The following is a 19,714-nucleotide window of genomic DNA, read 5'->3' as shown; positions in this document are numbered from 1 at the left end:
GATTTACTAGGGCTCACATTTTTCAGTAATTACAAACCACTAAGACAAAATTTAGTTTAACAATGGTATTTGAAGACTAAACTAGAAAGATGAGTTTTGCTGTACTATTTTTGTCCAGTTATAAATAACAAAACCAGTTTCTGCATCAGCATTGAAGTTAAAGCAAAGTATCTTAGCTTCTCCTCACCCAAACACAACACTCCTCAAATGTCCTATTAACTAAAGGACATTACCAAATTAACTATTAACAATCTTTGTTAACCTTCATTAATATAATCAACTAGGCACAACAAAGCTACATGACAGCAATCTAAAGCTGCTATTATTTCTTTTGTGATTTGAACTAATGTATTATCATCCCAATTTCCTCTCCCCCCTAACAGGCAAACAAAACCAACAGCAACAATTTTACATTTGGAAATGGATATTTGCAAGGTGTTCAGGGTATTCCTGACACCCAGAGAATGTGCACCAGAAATCTCAAAGATTACATAATGAGTTGACACTTTATGTACAAAACATAAGAAAGCAGACTGCATGTCAGCCTTAGGCTTGTTGTTTAGTAATTTATAGATAATTTTAAATCAGAAAGAAATTAAAGTTATGATGGTCATCAAGGTTGTTCCAAGTTGTAATACACACAAGCAAGCAATTAAAAAGCACACCACATACACTAAAATCTGAGGATCTGTGGATCAGGAAGTCCATTCCTTATGCCACAACACCTTTTAAAGGTGTGTGTGCTTTTCTTCCAATAACTGGAAACCTCCTGTGAGGTTACTTAGCTCGTTTTGTGAGATAGCACGAGGGTAAAGCATGAACTCCTTGCTGGTTGCAGAAATTCATATTCTAAAGCTTTGAGCAACTTTTAAGAAAAGAGTTATCCAGGAAAAAGTATCCCCCATTTGCTCAGAGAAAGCAGGAATAGCCTGATTATCAGAGAAACAGTTAACTAAGTATTGAACCACTTTATGACTTCCAATAAAAGCACAATTGCTTTGTAAACAAATCAGCTACACCTCCTTTTCCAAAGAATACTCCAGAAAGATGAAAAACAAAAACAAAAAACAAACAAAACAACCCTCTCAGAGCTACCATTTATGCAGTAAATGCAACAAACAAGCAGAATAAACTTGTCATTGACACAGAATAACAATTTGGAGCAGCCAATTAAAACACTTTAGCATGGATTTGTAGGCTGGGTTTTGCCTGTCCTGAAAAAACACCAAATGCTGTCTCCAGGTTGCTAAGAATGGCACCAACTTAACACCTAGGAAATGCAGGGCATCTCACCACTCAAATTCCAACTGCAGCTCTGGAGCTGCTGCATTTATTGTCCTAAAAGTGGAATATTTCATAGATCCCATAGGAATTCTGTGGTTTCATAAATTCCTCTGTGAACATTGTGAGCTTGGTTGATGTGTGGTTTCTCTACATTGGCTAAAATATGCTTCTAAATAAGTAACAATTCTGAAAGAAGTTTTCCAATACTATTCTTTGAGAATAAAGTTAATTATTGTGAAGCTTTAAGTTCACACGAGCTTTATTTTAGAATAGCTTATCCAGACAGTTCCTCATAGCAGACACACTATTAAACCCCATCACCCTGAGTACTGGAATATTCCTAGGAACTAACAGAGTTTACACACAAGAAGTGGACTTTGATTATTACACTGCATTATAGAATTGCAGCATGGAAGCAACAAGTATGAGTACATCTATGTAAACTAACTGTGAGGTGGAAAAAACTAAAGAATTAGTCAGATCATGACGGGAAAGTTTCTAACTTTATCCAATGTGATAAATTTGAATGCTTGGTATATAGCACAAAGCAGGGATGTAAAGATAAAAATAACAGAAAATAACAGAACAGATATTTTTCTATTAAGTTCTACAAAATCTGGACTGAATTTATCACTCCTTTATAAGTTTGCTGCAGAATTAAATCAAGAAAAGCATCATACTCCCTACTGTCTACTTTTAAAGCATATATGCTTGCCTCCTGTTTGTTCTGAATAGGCACTGCTTATAAAGTAACCTTTGCTCAGTCAGATCTTTAGTCAAAAAGAAAAGAAATACAGACAAAAAATTTATAAAAATTAGAGACATATCCGTAACAGCTACACAAGAAATTGGCCTGATATCTTAACAATTTAAGGAAAACAGCTACAAAATCCCCAAAGAAAAACAAACAGGCAGTTTGTGTTAGTTTAGCCAAAGTTTTGCTAGTATAGAGTCTACCAGAAAACACACACATACTAGTAAGAAACAGTTTCCTATTTAACTTGAGTACAAACCGCTCTGTGGGTAGCATAAAATAGGCAAGAAGGTTTTACAGGTAGCAGGGACGAGCCAGAGCTGCTGGCAGCGAGTGCATGTGGAAGCAGGAGCGCCAGGATCCACAGCCAGCCATGGGGAGAGGCTCTGCTCCCGGCGGCATCACCACCCCATCCCCGGCACGGCACACAGCTCCACGCCAGGGGTGGAGGCACCCACGCTGCAAAACAACGAGCCGCTATTCTTCCTCTGGCGGGTCACGTCCCTGCCCAGGCACAGGCACCCCGAGCGCGGCATGCGGCGGGGCAGCTCTGCGGCCGAGCGCAGCCCCACGGCCCCTCACCGCCCCACGGCCACGGGGCGAGCGGCCCCTCACGACCCCGGAGCGGCGCCTCACGACCCCCGCCCCACTCACCGCCCGCCGCGGCCTCCCCGGGCCGGCCGCGCCCCGGGCCGCGCCCGCCGCCTGCCGCCGCTGCGGCCGCCCCGCTCGCCTCGGCCGGTGCCTGTGCCCCGGGCGCGGGCGGCAGCGGCGCCGGCAGCCGCTCCCCGACAGCCGCCGCCTCCCGCACGGGAATAACAGGAAGGGAGCGGGGCTGACCCCGGATGGGGAAGGCACCGCCCGCCGGAACGGGAACCGCGGCGGGGGGAGGCGGGCGCGGGCCCGCGGCGGCGGGGAGCGCGGTGTGCTGGGGGGTCGTGCTGCCCCGGTTGTTGCCCTAAAGTCACTGACACCCCCGTGCCCTGCACATCGCGGCGCGTCTGACCCAGTCTTGACCCTTTTCCCACTTGGATCCCAGGTTTCTTTACAATCAGCCGCCACTGGCATCAAGTCGCTGTACGTGAGTTCGGTGTTTTGTTGAAAGAGTGGCCCGCCAAGCGAATGCCCGTACAAATTAGAGAAATAACACTGTAAATACGCACTCCCAGGTGGTGTGGGTTTTCAGGGTGTGGAATGAGAACGCCGGGCTGGGGTGCCTTGGTGAGAGCAACAAGATGCAACAAGTGAGGGTGGCACTGAGGTGGTGACAGGGAGGAGAGCAGGGATGAGCTGGGTTATTAATTGTTAAGGTGTTTTTGGCAAATCACTCTATTGTCAAGGGATATTTAGCCTTTCAACAAGAGAGATGGCATAAGCAAGTTTTGGAGCCAGGTGTGAACATGTAAGGGCGTTGGTGAATTTTCCTACTTGGAATAGTTCTCCAGGGTCTGTATGGTTCCTCCTTGGGACCATATTCACAGCCGTGGCCGGGCTGAGATGCTGCAGGTGGCACCGCAGGAGGTGGGAGCAGAGCCTGGGCATGGCAGAGCACACCCAGCAAATACAGGCTGGAACAGGCTCCGTGAGCTTTCCTTTGTATTCCAGACTGCCCCTTTGCTGCTGCTGCTCCACATCACCACGGCTCCCGACTCCAGCCTGCAGCACCGCTCCCAAAGGGACATACGAGGACTTGTGACAAGGGCGTGTAGTGTACGAGGGAGAATGGCTTTAATCTGGCAGATTTAGATCAAATATTAGGAAGAAATTTTTGTCTGTGAGGTGGGGAGGCTCTGGCACAGGTTACCAGGAGAAGCTGTGGAATTCCAATCCCTGGAATTGTTCCAGGCCAGGTTGGACAGTTGGAGCAACCTGGGCTAGTGAGAGGTGTCGCTGCCCATGGCAGGGGGCTTGGAATGAGATGGACTTTAAGGGACCTTCACACCCAAACTGTTCTTTGATTCTATGAATCTGATAAATTGATTTTTTTAAAAAATCTAACAAAAATTAGTAACAGTCTAATGTGTCTATCCAACGGTTTGCCAAGTGCGTTGGCTGATGGCTACTGTAAAATCTGGGTGATGGTTTCAGCCTGCAGTGACTTCTCAGCACTTTCCTGTTTCAACAAAAGGGGGAGAAAAATCAACAGAAACTCCATGTGCTTAGAAACAGGGTGGCCCAACCACGAGGGTGAGGCCTTGGTGGCTGGAGGGGAAATCATTACTCATTTTGGCTACGAGCAGCATGAATAAGGAGATGTTTATATATGCAAATTAGGTTCATTGTAATGTCTGCGGTGCGAAAAAAAAAAAAAAAAAAAAAAAAAGAAATAAAGAAAAGAAAAGCTAAAAGGAGTAAATGCTCCTGTACAGAAGCACGGGTCAGGAGTGAAGAGTGCAGCAGCTGCTGGCGGGTGTTTGGCCCGGCGATGCCCAGGCGGTGCGGGCGGTTCGGAGCGCGGCTCCGCCCCGGCCCGGCCCGGCCCCGCCGCCGTCACTTCCCGCAGCTGAGAGCGAGCCCGGCCGGGCCCGGCCCTGCTGCTGCTGCTGCTCCGCGGTAGGTGCGGGCTGTGCGGGGTCTGGCCGGGCAGGGCCGGGGCGGTGCCGCGGGCTCTCGGCCCGGTTCCGAGCCGCTCGGGAGATGCGGATGGCTGTCCCTGCCCCTCGGCTGTGGTCGGTGCGGCGCTGCCGGGAGGTTGCGGTGATTCCCGGGCAGTAAGGTAGCAGGGCTCGTTTCTTTCAATTGCTCTCCATCCCCCAGGCCGCGAGGCAGGCGGCTCTGCGGGAATGCCTGAGGGGAGTCGGGATTTACACCCTGGGTTCTGCTGCCCCCATTGGCGTAAGGAATGGCTCTGAGGTGCTAAATGTGTATCCTCCTCAGGGGAGGGACAGTGCACCTTAAGGTCGAGCTGTGCATGCTGTGTGTTTGTTTGGCGCTGCCTTCAATCCTGCAGCGTTACAAAACACCCTCCTGTCAGGGTGAAGGGTGTAGGCCCGGTGCGTGGCCAAAGGAAACTTCCTGGCACAGTTACATTCAGGGATGTCCATCTATTGATAGACAAGTGAACTTGAGAAGAAACGCTTCCTGTTTTGAAAACAGAGCAGCGAAACTCACAGCTTGTTCACCATTTCTACATCTTTCATCTCTGTTGTCAGTTTCCTCAGCTGCGTTTATAAAACAATTCTGGTGGGAACACGCAGATTTCTCACTGTGGTTTATTCTTTTCACCAAGGAGAGGCACGCCATGCCTTCCCCATCCTTAGATTTGAGGCCAGAGCAGCTCCTTGCCCAGCGCTGTGCTGCCAGCTGGGGAGGTCGCTCCCCTCTAGGTGACATTTCCCGACTGTGGCACTCGGGGCAAGGAGCTGCATCTCCCCCTTTGGTGCTGCCCTTGGGATGCCCCCACTGCAAACAGGGAGAGGAGCTCTGCACCTGCCCCCCTTCATCCTCTCAAGGACAGCTGGATGGGGTGGAAGTGTATCCTGGCATGGCTGAGCTCTGAGAGGTGCTGGCTTGAGGCAGAGCAGCTCCTCAGCTCACCCTGGGAGCTGCAGGTCCTTACCCTGCCTTGGGCTGTGCTGCTTGGGGTCCCTGGTGATGGAGGTGCCTTGTTCCTTTGTCATAGGATAACAATTGTATAGCTTTTCGTGTGAAGGGAAAGGAGGAGTTAAAAATGCTATTTTTCCTTCTCCTGGCAGGGTAGCTGTAACAACCAGCAGTGGAGGATTAAAGGGATCTGTAAATAAGCTGTTTTTTTTTTTTTCTTATAAATAATACCAGTAAAAGAGAAATGAGCATAACTTAACCAATTTCAGTGACTAAAGATCGCTCTCAGAGGAAAACCAAAATTACATATATTGCATAAGCCAAATCAAGAAGTCTTACTATTGAAATTGCTCATGCAGCCTTAATTTTATCTTCAGACAACTGCTTACTTTAAGAGACAGTAAATGACCTTAAAGATTTTCTAAGGATATTATATTATACCTTTTCCCCTGTAGATATGGATCCTGCAAGTACTGTGTCCTCTTGTATATGACAAATCCTATTTGTGACAGTTGCAAGAAAATGTGATGCAACAAATGCCCATGCAAAATTAAGCAGATGCATCTAATTGCCATTTACTGTACATCTCTTTATGTTGCTCTGTGAAGTATTTGGCTATAATTTACTCTCATTTTAAGGTAAGAGGCCCATTATACTCGTGTAATAAAATCCTGAAATTAGCTGGCATGCTTACCTGCTTGCATAGTTGATTTAAACTGCTTTGATAGGCCTGTGTTATGATGTATTTAACCAACATGAATATGAACTTGTTCCATCTGTACTCCCACAGAAATTAATTAGACTGTCTACAGAGTACTAGTTGAGGAAAATAAAGATTAAAAAGTTGTCTTCTGTTCTGTTTAACCAGGGTCATGTGTTCTGAAAATAGGAGAGGGGTTAGGTAACACTACAGAATTTACACTGCTGATGGATGATTTGCAGCACCATTCCTGTGTCTCCTCTTCCTTCTTTGTGGTGGATTCCAGCTCTAAAATTTTACAGAGCCTTGGTGGTGGAAGAATAATATAAACATCAAAACTCATGGTGGCTCTGTTATTGCCTTAAAACATTGTCCCCAAGCCAGTGCATACAGCCCTTTTTTTTTTTTTTTTTTTTAATACTTTTAGGGTTTTTTTCCTTACCTGTAGTTATTAGTAATAAGTGAACTGGCTCCAGTCTTGTATTAGAGTATGTTTGGGTTTGAGATAAACATTTCAGAAATGTTTTTGTCACTTGAATGCATTGGTTCCATTCATTCATTTAAATTATGTTTTATTTTTCCTTATAGAACATAGATCTCTCTGGGAGGAGAGATCCAAAGATAATACAGTACCTAAAATTGCAGGCATCAACTGGGATTTTCCATCTCTTGAGTGTAGAAGGTATTTATCTTCAGCTAATTTTAGCAGATTGAAAATCCCGGAAGTTATCCCAGATAAATGCTATCTGCTTTTTCAGGTTCCTAAATGCCTTTGAAGTCCCTATTTTCAGAAGCAACTCAGGAACAAAATTCCTTGGTGGCATTTCATTTACTTTTCCCTAATTTTTGCACAAGTGTTTTAAAATGCAGATGTGTCTCATTATTTGCTTAAACAAATGAGCAAAGCCCAGAGTATAAACATGATTGGTACCAATGCAGCCCTAGCTGGGAATGATCTGCAAAGGCCAAGATAATGCTTTTCTTGATCCCAGTGTAGCACTGAACAGGATTTGTTATGATAAGAAGCTAATAAGACATTAACAAAAGTAGCTGTGCCTTAATTCATAACGTGACTTCTGTGTATTATTCTAGGGATGTTCATCTGGGCTGTAGATGTGATTTATAAACTTTAATTAAATAAATTTCTCAGAACCTCTTGTTGGAAATGTGGAGCTAGTTCTAATAACTTGAATTAACTGATAAATAATTGAATAAAGGTTAATATAAGTTCTCCATGTTGCAGAAGAAGATGTAGCTTTAAATGTTGCACTTGTTGTAGTTAGTAATGGAAATAGGAAAAATAGCTCAAGGTCGTTCAAGAAGACCATGGGAAAGAGCCCTTGGGAGCTGACTGTACAACAAGGTGTTCTCCAGCTCATTCTCACTGATTTTCTTATGTTGACTTACTGGAGAAAAGCTTTTCCTCTGGAAAGTCTTTATGAGTACTTGAAGGGTAGATGTGATTGTGTTTTGCATCTACCTATATTCCACAAATCTGTTTGGAAGTATTTGAATTCTTTGTAAATGTTAATTTCAGTGGTCCATTGTAATATTTGTTTAGGTCTTGGAGAATGAGCTTATCCTTGGGCTTCCAAAGGAGGTTGTGGATGGTGGTTGTATCCTGCCATGACACAGCTCTGGGCTGTGCATGTTGTATGTCCCCACTTCTCGTGGGCATGGAGCAGTGGGGAGAGGGTGCTGTTGTCAGGTGCTGTGGGTGTAAGGAATCTTCACCTGCCAGGAGGGTGCCAGGGGCTCCACTCCTTATACAAGTATCTTGTAATCTGGCCCTGGTTGTCTGGGATGCTGCTGTTCCCGTGGGTGGCAAAGTGTTGCAAACTGACTTTATCCTGCTTGGCATTTTGAAAAGGCATGAAGTACAGGCAGTGGAGTTACAGGAATTACCCTTGGATCCTTCATGTTCCTGTTGTTGCTTATTTCAGCATTTGTGTCTTTCTGATCTAGATCTGAAGAAGACTCTTCCTCCTTCAGCAATAGCATGCCCATCGTTTTCCTGGCCAATGATTCTTCTACAGCAAGCAGGACTTCTTCCTCATCCTGAGAAGCCTTCATCCCTTCCTATGTCAGTGGCTACAAGGCCAAGAGCCAGCTCACCACTGTCCCCACCAAAGTCTCTTGGACTGGGGCCTTCCTTTCATCACACACAAGAAGAGGAACTTGCCAAGGTGGTGGAGCAGGACCCTATGCTGGAGGAACTATGTAAGCCCCTGTGCTGTAAGCTTTGCAATGTCACTCTGAATTCGGCCCAGCAAGCCCAGGCTCATTACCAGGTAAGGAGAGCAGCAGGAGGCTCAGCTTTTGGGGCTGCTGCATCTGCAGCTTATGGAGACATTCCTGTGGCAGCATGAGCTCTGCCAGCAGCGTTGCTGTGGTAGCACAGAGGGAAGTGTGGGCTAATGCAGGAGGACTAACTCAGCTTCTCGAGGGGGTTTTGAGTGCTGCACACCAGCAGCAGCATTCAAGTTGCTCAGCTGGAGCTACCTCTGCATCACCTCGTGGACTGAAACTGTAGACATATCTTCACTCTACTTGGATTTGCTGGTTGTCCAGGCATGCTGCAGTGCTTTCATTTAAGGTGTTACTGAGCTTTTTGCAAAACCTTTGTCCACAGGGACAGAGAAATGGTGCCAAGATGGCATGGGTGAAAAAGCAGACACTTGTGATTTTTCCTTTGTTTAATGCAATCTGTATTTCACATCTACACTGGTCTAGTAAAACTGGCCTTCTGATTCCAGACATGATTTTGTGAGGCCTGGATAGGTGTTTTCTGCTGGATCCAGCTGTGCCATTAGGAAGGGGGTTGCTGCCATGTGTTTATCAGTGTCTCCTTTCTGACACTAAGCACAACACTGATCTGGTGGGGCCTTTTATGCAAACACTCCCATCAGCTGGGTTGGCTCAGATCAAATTTATTTTGTTTGAGCTGATCTTGCTGACTTGTCTGAAATAGGGTAAGGAGTCTTTGGATATGATTCTTGCTGAGATATTAGACATGTCAACCTTGCATTACCCCATTTTACTGCGTTACCCCATTTTACTGCATGACCCCATTTTACTACACCCTCTCTGCCTAGTGCTGTGTTTGCATGAGTATTGGAAATAGTGACTTTCTCCACCAGTGAATACAAAAAGGTGGTTGTCCATAACCTCAGGACAGCAGACACAGATTTGAGATTTGCTACTGGCCCTGAAAAAGTGGTATCCTGCTAGTGAAGGGGTAGGTTGGATTTGTGTTACTTTTTTAACATCTTATTTCTGCAGAATTTCTGCCATGAGAGGACTCAAGTGAATTTGTACATAACTTGCATTTGCCTTACTATGCAACCACAGTGCATTACAAAGTCTTATGTTGCCCTATCAGGTTTCAGAACACCAAAAACAACTATGGTATGTGTTTTCCAAGAGATTTTTATGTTCAGTCTCACGTTTTAAGTCAAGCTTGCAGTCTCATGAAATCTGTGTCTGTGTTTAGGCTTATCAAAAAACTGTGCAAAGCAGTTGATAGTCCTAGAACACAAAATACTGGTTTTAAATTAAATGGAAACAGACTGAGAAACTAATTCTAAACTTCCAGCTGAGAAAATCAGCTGAAGATGAGGCCCAGTCATTATAGGCGTTGAGAGAAAGGGAGGAATGCCTGCATCTCTTAAATTCAGAGCTGTTATTTTCTGAGTGACAGCTCCTTTACCTGAGCTCCCACCTTCATGGACACTTTCTCATTTCAGTCTCTGGATCCTTTGTCTTTCAGAGTAAGATAATATTATTAGGACATTGATTAATCTGTGTCATCTTTCAGGGTAAAAACCACAGTAAGAAACTCCGGAATTACTATGCTGCCAACAGCTGTCCAGCACCTGCCAGGATGAGCAATTCTGTTGAGCCTGCCCCACCTCAGGTTGTCTCTCTTCCAGCTCAGGTAAGGCATGGGAAGGGGACTGAGATCATGCTTGCTTGTCACCTAACCCCCAGTAAGGATAACCAGATCTCAGGCTTTGAGGATTACCACAGGAGTTGGGAAAGAATTTTCCATGTGATGGCACAGGATGGTGGAAATGGCCTGTTGTGAGCTGTTTGCTTGCCTTTGAAGATGCAGATATTGATCTGCCCTTGCAGCACAATGCTGGACTTCAAATGTTCTGTTTCTTCCTGGCAAATAGTTTGATTCCTAGGTAAGTCTGATGTGCTGCTGATTGTATTAAGGGCAGATATACAGCAGCATTGCTGGAATTGGATTTGGATGTGAGGGTGTGACATCCACACTGCATAATCATCCCTCTGTTGTGTGAGGGAAGCCTACATGGAAAAAGTGCTTTGGTGCTCCTACACCCATTGCCCAGGGCTGTTAGCTAATTCCTCTTTTGTTGCTCCTTTTGAAGTGCTCATTCCTGTGTGTAGAGTGAATGGATTGTTCCCTCAGTAATCCAGATTAATTCTGTTTGGGCATATGAGAGGCAAAAGAGATGTTTTTTTGCTATCTCCTTCTAGAATTCATCCCTTGGGTTTGTCATGAGATGTGACAGCTAACCTGGCTTTTGCCTGTGACTGTGCAGGGAAACACAGCTGGGCCCCAGGGATTGAAGCTATGCCTGTCAGTCCCCACAACCTAAGCCCATGTTGTCTGTAGGGAAGCAGAGAGCATTTGCAGAGTGGCAGATTGTTCCTGGCTGGAGGGAGCCACCAGAGGGAGACTTGGCCCTGTGTAAATTGGCTTTGCAGCTCATGGATGTGAGCTGGGATGGGGTGGGCTACTGCCCTGGGCACGGGGATATGGCTGCTGCACCTGCCAGGGTAATGTGTTTTTTAATGGAGGAAACTGCCCATGGCAATAAAAATACACTCAGGGGCCATGTGAGGGTTCATGCTGTAAGCCAGAAGTCAGAATTGTGTGTCCCTAAGTTTGAGCAGTATCAAAGGAGATGTGAAAGAATGTTGGCTTGCCAAGTGCTGTGGTGACATGGCTGCATGAATCACTGCTGCTGCCCTGTTTACAAGACACCTTTCCCTGGATGTTACATGCTGAGGAGGCATGGTTCCTGCCTGGATCACTGGATGTGTTTGACTCCACAGACAGGGTGTCCTTCATATAGCAGGAGCTACTCATGTGAGACTGAGTCCTTCCTTTGAAGTGTGGATTCAGATGTCCTCCTACCTGAAGGTTAAAGATCAGAGGTTTGGCAGCTTTGCTACTGCTTTTTTTCCCCTCTTTCTGTGGTCAGGGAGCTGTGTAAAGACAGGGTGCTGTGGAGAGATTAGGTGGACTGTAGGAGAGAGAGCCTCTGCCTTTCAGTGGGTCTTTCTCAGTGTGAAAGTCATTGTCCATCACCTCTCAGCAGTTAGGAGGAGTTAAATCATGCTGTGATGTAGAGAAGCCTCTGTGACTATTGCAGAGCTATTTGTTCAGATTGCTTTTCTCTCCACCTTAGGCCAGGAATTTGCAGACTCTCCTGGAGGCTCAGGCAAGAACAATGAATTTCTTGTAAGAACACTTGGGGGAGAACTTGAGAGTGTCCTAATCCATGGGCTTTAATTCCACATAGGACAGCAGTGGTCTCAGCCCCCTGTGATTGAAATATTTCAGCGATTTAACCTTCTTGTGTTTCACATGCTGTCTCTCCTTTTGCTGCTAGATGGGATCCAGTAAACCAGGTGGCAGAGTGATCTTGGCTACAGAGAATGATTACTGCAAGCTTTGTGATGCCTCATTTAGCTCTCCTGCTGTGGCACAGGCTCACTACCAGGGGAAGAATCACGCCAAGCGGCTGCGCCTTGCAGAGGCACAGAATAACTCATTCTCGTAGGTATTGTTCAACCTCATGCTCAGGCTGAAAGAGTGGCAGTGTCTCTGGCAGTCCTTTTGTCAGAAAACTCTGAATTGCAGCTGTTCATATTTGTTTTATCTGCAGGGATGCCTCAGAACTAGGCAAACGAAGGGCAAGGAAAGAAGGGAATGAATATAAGATGATGCAAAACAGAAGAAACACATACACGGTTCAGAACAACACAGGTAACGTGGAGCTGGCATCTGTTCTGTAGTTGGAATAATAATTAATAATAAACAGATTTGTTTTACTTCTGTTCCTGAGGTCTGTTTTAGGAGAGTCAAGTTGAGAAAGGAGCTGGTCCAAGCTCTGTTGATCCTTCATGTCTGCATGGTTTGGTTTTCTTTTTTTCCCAGCTGCTAAAGTTGCTTTGTTTTGTCAGCCTGCTTGTTAGTTCTTTTTCTCAGTTTGTAACTTAATTTGCCATCTGCCTGTCTCTGAGGCTGCTCTAAGTGATGACAGTTTTCCTGCTTTATTTTCTTGGCAGGTGGCCAGGTGCTTTAACTCCTGCTGTGGCACATCAACCTGTACTTGCACTCCCATGACCAGAATGAGAGAGCATGTTAGCCTCCCTCTAAGACCATCTGTTCCTAGCATAGAGCCCTTCCTCAGGTGTTAGATACTAACTTTGCCTCTTTACTATGATTTACAGAGTGTACTACAGTCTCCAGCCAGGCATCTATTTCTCTTTTTCATTTTAAGTTGTTTTACAAGCACGCATTAGCTGAAACCCTGATTCCTGGTGAAGCTTGGTTTAATCATGTCATTCTACTCACTGTTATATGGAAAAGATTAATCTTTGTAAGTTCTATTAAATATAATTTTGTGAGTTTTAGACTGAGGCAGCTTATTCTAATCAAAAGACTGTTCCAGTTCTGGAATTAGATGGTTAAGAAAAAAAATAATTGATTCATTACCTGAATGATTAGACTCCTGATTTTCACTAAGACTAAGGCATTAAGCCCACTCTACTATTTTATAAAATTCCAAGTGCTGCCCTGTGGGCTGCGCCTCTGTAATTCTGGAAATCAGCAGAGCAGTTGTGGGGAAAGTAAGGCTCGACTCTAATCAGTTAAAGAAGCAAATTTTAGTCTGCTTTTCAGTCATCCACTGGACTTGGGCGTGTCACTGAGCTTTGACTCCTTGCAGGTAAAGCTGGCTTTTGTGTTGGCTCCCCAGGTCCCTACTTCAACCCACGCTCGCGGCAGAGGATCCCCCGGGACCTGGCCATGTGCGTGACGCCCAGCGGCCAGTTCTACTGCTCCATGTGCAACGCGGGCGCCAGCGAGGAGATGGAGTTCAGGCAGCACCTGGAGAGCAAGCAGCACAAGAGCAAAGTGTCCGAGCAGCGCTACCGGAGCGAGATGGAGAACCTGGGCTACGTCCAGTGACGCGCCGCCCTCGCTCCTAGCTTGCGCCTAGAGCAGCTTGTCTCTCGCCTGCTGTTTGCCACATGCCCTGCTTTGTGCTCCATTGGGTAGGAGTATGCTCTCGAGCTGTACATGTAACACCTGCAAACTTACTGGTATGGTTAGGTTTTTTTTCTATCATAGTCGGCAGGATAACGCTGTGCAGGACATGAAGTGTTTTTGGTGTTTGTTTGCTAATTATCTAAGGCTCTTCATTGTGTTGAGTGGTGGGGAGGAACTGTGTCTTCTCCCCGGCCTTCTGCATGAATATGCAAAGCCCAAGAAGTGCTGGGAACTTCTGTGGTTCTTCCACGTGTGTGGACCGTGTGCAAAGCCCTCTCCCCTCTTGGCACACCACAGAGCAGTGCTCCAGAATGCCTCCCTACAGCAGACTGAATCTCTGGGCAGCTTGTTAGAGAGGGGCAGGAGTAGGGCCTGTGAATGTGTGAATTAGGTGGTGTACTTGTCCACACTTTGCTGCTTCTGGCCCCCATTACAGTCCAGAGTAGGTTCTTTCCACATCCTTGTAGAAAGGCTGTGCATACCTCTTCTCCTTGGAGGTTCTTTCCTCCTACTGCTTCCTCTGCGATGCAGATTCCATTCTGAACATGGATTTCAGATGATTAGCCCCATTCAGAAATATTCTTCTACTCTTGATATTATTGCCTGGACACCTTAATATACCATGGGTGTAGCTCATCTCCCTGAAGAGTGTCTCTGGGGATCTCAGTGGCTTAATGAAGTGAACTGGAAAGCAAACCTGCTCAGGTGAGATGTGCTGTGCTCTGATTCTGCCTTAGACTGAGTCAGGTTGACAATAGATGCAAGGAGCTGTCAGTTGCAATTTGTTGCATGTTGATGTAGAAGAGAGCAAGAGTTGTTCTTTGTCCTGCAGTCCTTGCTCTGGCAGAACAGGGCTGCCTGGACTCTGGGTAGCTGATATTGGTGTGTCCCACTTCCATGCCATTCCCTGGGCAAAGCCTAATAATGGGTGTTCATAGAATAAAGGTGAAACTTGTAGCTTTGAACTACAGCTACCAATATTGGTTGACTTTTCCCCCCTCTCTTTCCATCTCAGGATGGGTTTTAATTCCATTCCTTGATGTGAACTTGACTGTTCTAGGGACCATCAAAAATTCAAAGTTATTTAGGATTTAAATGTCAGGGTGATGATTGAGTAACAGCTTTTTGGCTTCATGGAAGTATTCAAGAAACTTGTTAAGCAACTTTTTAATTGTAGACAAACTCAAAAGGTGTGTGTGATTGTTTTGGTATTCCTTAGCAAAAGTAAGAAGAGGATAAAGAGCAGAAGTAGGGCTGTCAATTATTCTTCTGCTTGTTTGGGTAGATGTGAGGAGCTGTGATTGGAGTCCAGTTCAGTGGCATTAAGACATGGTCTCCAGTGGCAAATGCAGCATGTAGGTGTCTTTTGTTGGACCTGATCCCCCAGTGTGCTGCTGGAGCTGTGCACTGGTGTAGCCTCACTGACTTCAGTGGCAGGTGCAGAGAGAGGGTCCAGGAAGGACCATGGCTCATCTCTCACCCCTCTTCAGGCAGCTGCAATTTTAAATGCAGCTCCATTAGTTTCAGTAGGATTTTACTAGGGATAAATTGTACCTAGTGCATAGTGTTGAAGGTAGCTCCCCTGCCTCCTTTTATTGCCATTCTGATCCTGCCTCTTGCATTCCAGAAGGACTTTCTGCTTGCCTTAAAAAGTGAAGAATGAGTAACAAAAAAATCCAGATAGTCTTTATTCATCTTCCTAGTCCACCTTCAAAAGGTTTGTTGCACTTGGCTGCTCCTCAGAAATTGATTATTGTTTTCTTCAGCTCCCTGAGTGAGCATCAGGGAGCCATACAATCTGAATGCAGCCTTCCTAAATCCAGGCAAGGTGAGTGCTTGCAAAGTACTTGGAAACAACCTCCTAGATCATTCCCTGCCCTGCAGATACAGGCAGAGGAATGGGTGTCCTCATGACATGTCCTTTGTGCAAAACTCAGGTTTGTGTCCTGGAGTTCATGAGAAGGTAGAGCAGGTGCCCAGGTTGTAGAGCACTCACTGAACAGTTCTGACAGCTTTGTAAGTCTGTTTCTTATGTGCTTTTCTGCCCCTGCCCCACTCTGTGTAGCCTTGAAGAACACTTGCCTTTCCAAAATCTCTCATCAGCCTTTTCCCCTCATCATTTGTTTTGACAGAAGGACTGTGGTTTTCTCTTTGTGTCCTGTCCTTTGGTTTGCCAGTCTGACACCACTGTCCAGAGGGACAGAGGCAGTTAGATGAGCCTTACCACAATGTGCTTCAGCACAGTGATCCCTGCATTATGGTTAAACATCCCTGTGGCTGTAAATTAAAGTGTGGCATTTCCCACAGGCTACAATTAGTAGCAGAAAAACAACCCTTTGTGACATATGAGCTAGAGGAGCTGTAGGTACTGGTGCTGCCTGGCTTATTGCTAGGGATGAGGAGGCATTTTTGCTTGCTTTCACATGTCCCAAAAATCAGCTGTTCACTGCTTAGCTTTGGTTACTGCTCCTACTCCCAGCCCAGCCATCTGCTCCTCATTTGGCATTGCTAGTGACTGCTGGAGGTGTCAAAACCTGGTTTGCTCCAGCTGTGCAGATGTGCCACAGCACAGCTGTGTGCTTGTGCTTTTGGGAGGGTGTGTGAGGGACGTGCAGGGGTCTGTTCTTGCAGGCTCCTCTCTGCTTGGGGCTGAGTCTGGTTTGGAGTGGTGACTTCAGTCTCCCCTGAACAGAGAAGCCTGAATCTGCTTTGCTCCATTCAAGGGAGTTTAAGTGAATGTGGTGATTTCAGAGTGGTGGTTTGTACAGCAGGCAGTGGGACTCAAGTGACAAGGTAGGACAGATTTCCTTCATGGAAGGGAAGATGTCTTGCTGGGAGAAGCAGTTGAGACTCACTTTGCCCCAGTGCTCCTTGTGGCCCTTCCTGCAAGCAACCAAAGCTTTCCTCTCCCTCTTCTGCATTGCTTAATGGCTTGTGATCTTCCCACTCCCCTTTCAGCATAGGAAGTTGCTGAGTGCAAAGAGAAAACACTCAACTTCCCCATTATCCTTAGGGTTCAGGACAATCCAAACTCATACTTGTCAGCATTAGATACTGAGTAGATCCTGATTTTATTTCTTTTTGTGAAAGGTGTTCTCCAAATCACTGTTCAAAAAGTACTGAAAACACACTCTGGGCAAACCCTTTTGACACAGGTGGGCTGGGGAGAACACTGTACAGCTGAAGTGCCATTTTGCAGACCCAATTAATCTTTTTCTCATTTAAACCACATACCAAACCCAAGAAACAGGACTTCTGTGAAGCTGTCACATTGGCCAGTAGGTTAATGACTTTTGCTGCTAGAAACAAAATGTAAATCAGTATGTTCATATTTATTTTACTGTGCTGACCACTAATTGATTTGTTAATATTTAAGGCATTATGCTGTAGGTTGTTTTTAAATGAAAAATTTCTACATCGCACTTTGCTTTTGGATCAGAGCAATTATATTTATTGTATTTGTGAAAATGTTTTTCCTCCCACATAGCTATTATTTTCTTTCCCTTGATGCAAAAAACTCAACCAAACCCAAACAGCAAAACCACCCCAAAACCTCCCAGCCAAATCCAACCCATGGATTTTTTCATGCTAAGCAAAATGGGGATTTCCTTGCAACTTATTAAATGTCCGTTTCCAATTTCTTTTTCCTCAAATGATTCCTTTGCTAACTTGGGGTGTTATTTTTAGAGACACAAAGTTCATGCTTCATTTAAACATTCATTTCTTTTAAGGCAAGGAAGTAAACCATGTGGAATCCATGAATTTGTGAGGAGTATGAAAGTGATACTATTTTGTTTGTATTAAGCATTAGCTGTTGTTTTGCATTCTGCACTAATGAGTAAATCTGTTATAATCTTGCCTAACATTGGTCTATTTTTGACTTCTTTCTTTCTTCATGCACATTGAAAGGAACCCTGCAAACTTCTGTGGAGTTGCTTAGGATGGTCACCAGTGTAACAAAATGCAGATTTTTTTCTGTAAAGCTGCTTATTTCCTTTCCTAGATGCCCATTATAGGGCATTAGAAGGGAAAGCTATTGCCATAAGCATGGATTCATATTTTAGCTTACTAATGCATGATGTCCTTTTGCTACATTACTTAAGTGATGCTCTCACTGTAACCAATGGGAGGCTTGCTTGGGTCAGGAGTAAATGAAATACCCAAGGCAAAGATATTGTGTTGGCTGGGGCCAGGCAAGGTACATTGCTAAGTTTGTCTTTTACTTCTCCATTTGGATTACAACACTCTTATGGTTTTGCTTTTTGAGGACCATGTATCTGATTCTGTAAGGATTTGGTCTTGCTCCAGCTAAAATAGTTTGAAGTACCTTGACTTTAGTTGGTTTAGGAGCAAGGCTTGAAGACCTTCAGGAGTTTCTCACTGCTGATGTTTTATATGTGGTTTTTGTTTAGTGATATATTTTTTTTTAAATTTACAACCACATATACAAGGATGCTCTGGATGAGATGGAGATCTGTTGCTGATTATGGAAAAACAAATGCCATGGTTGCCAAAGGATAACAGAAAATGGAGAAATATGGGCCTGGTTTCTTTGAAGTTAGTGGCTAAGCTTTTTTTATTTCGAGCTGGGCTTACCACCTGCATTAAGTTGGAAGGGAAAATAAAATCCACTTTGAAATGAATGTGGTCAAACAGTAGTTCTGGGAATCCTTCCTTTGAAAAAATGTATCACAGCTAAAAGTGTCAGCTTACCTGAGATATCTGCAGGTAAAGATAGAATTGAATTTTTGAAAATAAAATAAGTTTTTCAGTTTGTATTTTGCAGGGGAAAAATTACTTGATTTAATTTCCTTCTGCATCTGTCCAGCAACATCATTTGCAAGTGCTTTGAACATATTTCATCTAGAGCTTTCTTGTCAGGTTGTTTTGTACATTTTTCCTTATTTCCTTTGTATTGTACTGACCCCCGTGAGGGAATACTTGATGAAAATGAATTTTTTTTTTCTTCTTCATTATATAATAAACCATCTTGCTCTTAGCATTGTACAGCCCTGATGTATTCCTTCTGCTCATGGCTGGACTGAGTGAGCCCAGCACTGAGTGCAGCTACATGAACATGTTTTCACACACTGGTAAAGGAGTATAATTCAGGAATTTGTTACTCTGGAGGAGGGCCAGTGTAGTTCCAGCTGTTACTGAAAGCCAGCTGAGAGCTGTCTTGGCTTTGGGAGCACTCAGCATCTGGCAGGATGGGAGCTAGGGGGGGACACAAAAGGCTCTGCTTCTGTCTGTGCTTTCCCCTTGAGTGGACATCACAAGCTCTGCAACAGCCCCAGGCTGAACCACGGACTGACTTTCAACTCTGACTGTGAAAAGGTGGGGACAAGCTGAGCCTGATACTTACATGTGCACATTTTTTTTTGTACCAGAGTGCTATTTCCCCCTTTCATTACCTGAGGGCTCCAGAAGAGCATATGCTTGTGCAGCATAAAGGACTTTCCAAACAGAAAGGACATTCTGAGTGCAGCCTTGTAAGCAGAGAAAATCTGAGTTTTTTTGAGTTCAACTCAGGTAGGAGCAAAGCACAGTCCTTGAGTGGTGCTGCAGCCATGCTGTTGGTGCAGTGAGCTGTTGGCCTCAAGGGCAGTGTCCTGGGGGCACACCAGAGATATTTGGGGTGTGGCTGCTGTTGGGGCATGGATGTGTCTGGGTGTAAAAGCAGCTGTGAACAGGGATGTGTCCCTGCACTCCCCTGTCCTCTCTTATTTCAGGCATTGGACCCTTACAGAGAACACTGACACTGGTGGAATTATCCTGATTTACCATTTGGGATGAGCTGCCTCTGTGCTTAGGTGACTTCTGTGCTAACAGTGAAATGTTAGAGGCTTTGTGTTCTCACTTATAGTAAATAGAGTCATAAAAACTTGTAAGTGCACTTTAATGTTAAATCTCACTCCAGCCCTTCACTGTTTATGTTCATCCAGGCTGTGTTTGGTCATCCTGGAAACCAAACTCCTACAAAGCAGCACATCCCCAATATCAGATTTCTCTGATAAATCACTGCCTTTTTAATGCTTACATGTGATAATTGTTTTTTATGTCAATTCTACAGCAATTTGGTGCAGCCAAAAACCATAGTGACACACAGATACCTGGGCAG

The 19,714-nt window shown here is 45.0% G+C and overlaps 1 protein-coding gene across 5 annotated transcripts; it reads left to right on the top strand.

Annotated features, from left to right (window-relative positions):
• Positions 1-2,902: 2,902 nt before the first annotated feature.
• On the top strand, positions 2,903-18,600 carry ZMAT3 (zinc finger matrin-type 3). 5 transcript variants are annotated; one of them, XM_079315517.1, is made up of 6 exons: positions 2,903-3,115; positions 8,247-8,572; positions 10,099-10,218; positions 11,930-12,096; positions 12,206-12,306; positions 13,301-18,600. In XM_079315517.1, the coding sequence occupies exons 2-6, from the start codon at positions 8,303-8,305 to the stop codon at positions 13,510-13,512; spliced, it is 870 nt and encodes a 289-aa protein (XP_079171643.1). In that variant the 5' UTR covers positions 2,903-3,115; positions 8,247-8,302; the 3' UTR covers positions 13,513-18,600. The 5 variants fall into 5 exon arrangements, with proteins under 5 accessions (XP_079171643.1, XP_079171642.1, XP_079171640.1 ...); XM_079315516.1 differs by lacking the exon at positions 2,903-3,115 and adding an exon at positions 4,521-4,591; XM_079315514.1 differs by lacking the exon at positions 2,903-3,115 and adding an exon at positions 4,533-4,754.
• Positions 18,601-19,714: the final 1,114 nt, after the last annotated feature.

This window comes from Erithacus rubecula, assembly GCF_903797595.1.
Source record: "Erithacus rubecula genome assembly, chromosome: 11".
Classification (NCBI taxonomy): domain Eukaryota; kingdom Metazoa; phylum Chordata; class Aves; order Passeriformes; family Muscicapidae; genus Erithacus; species Erithacus rubecula.
This window is presented reverse-complemented; position numbering and strand designations above follow the sequence as displayed.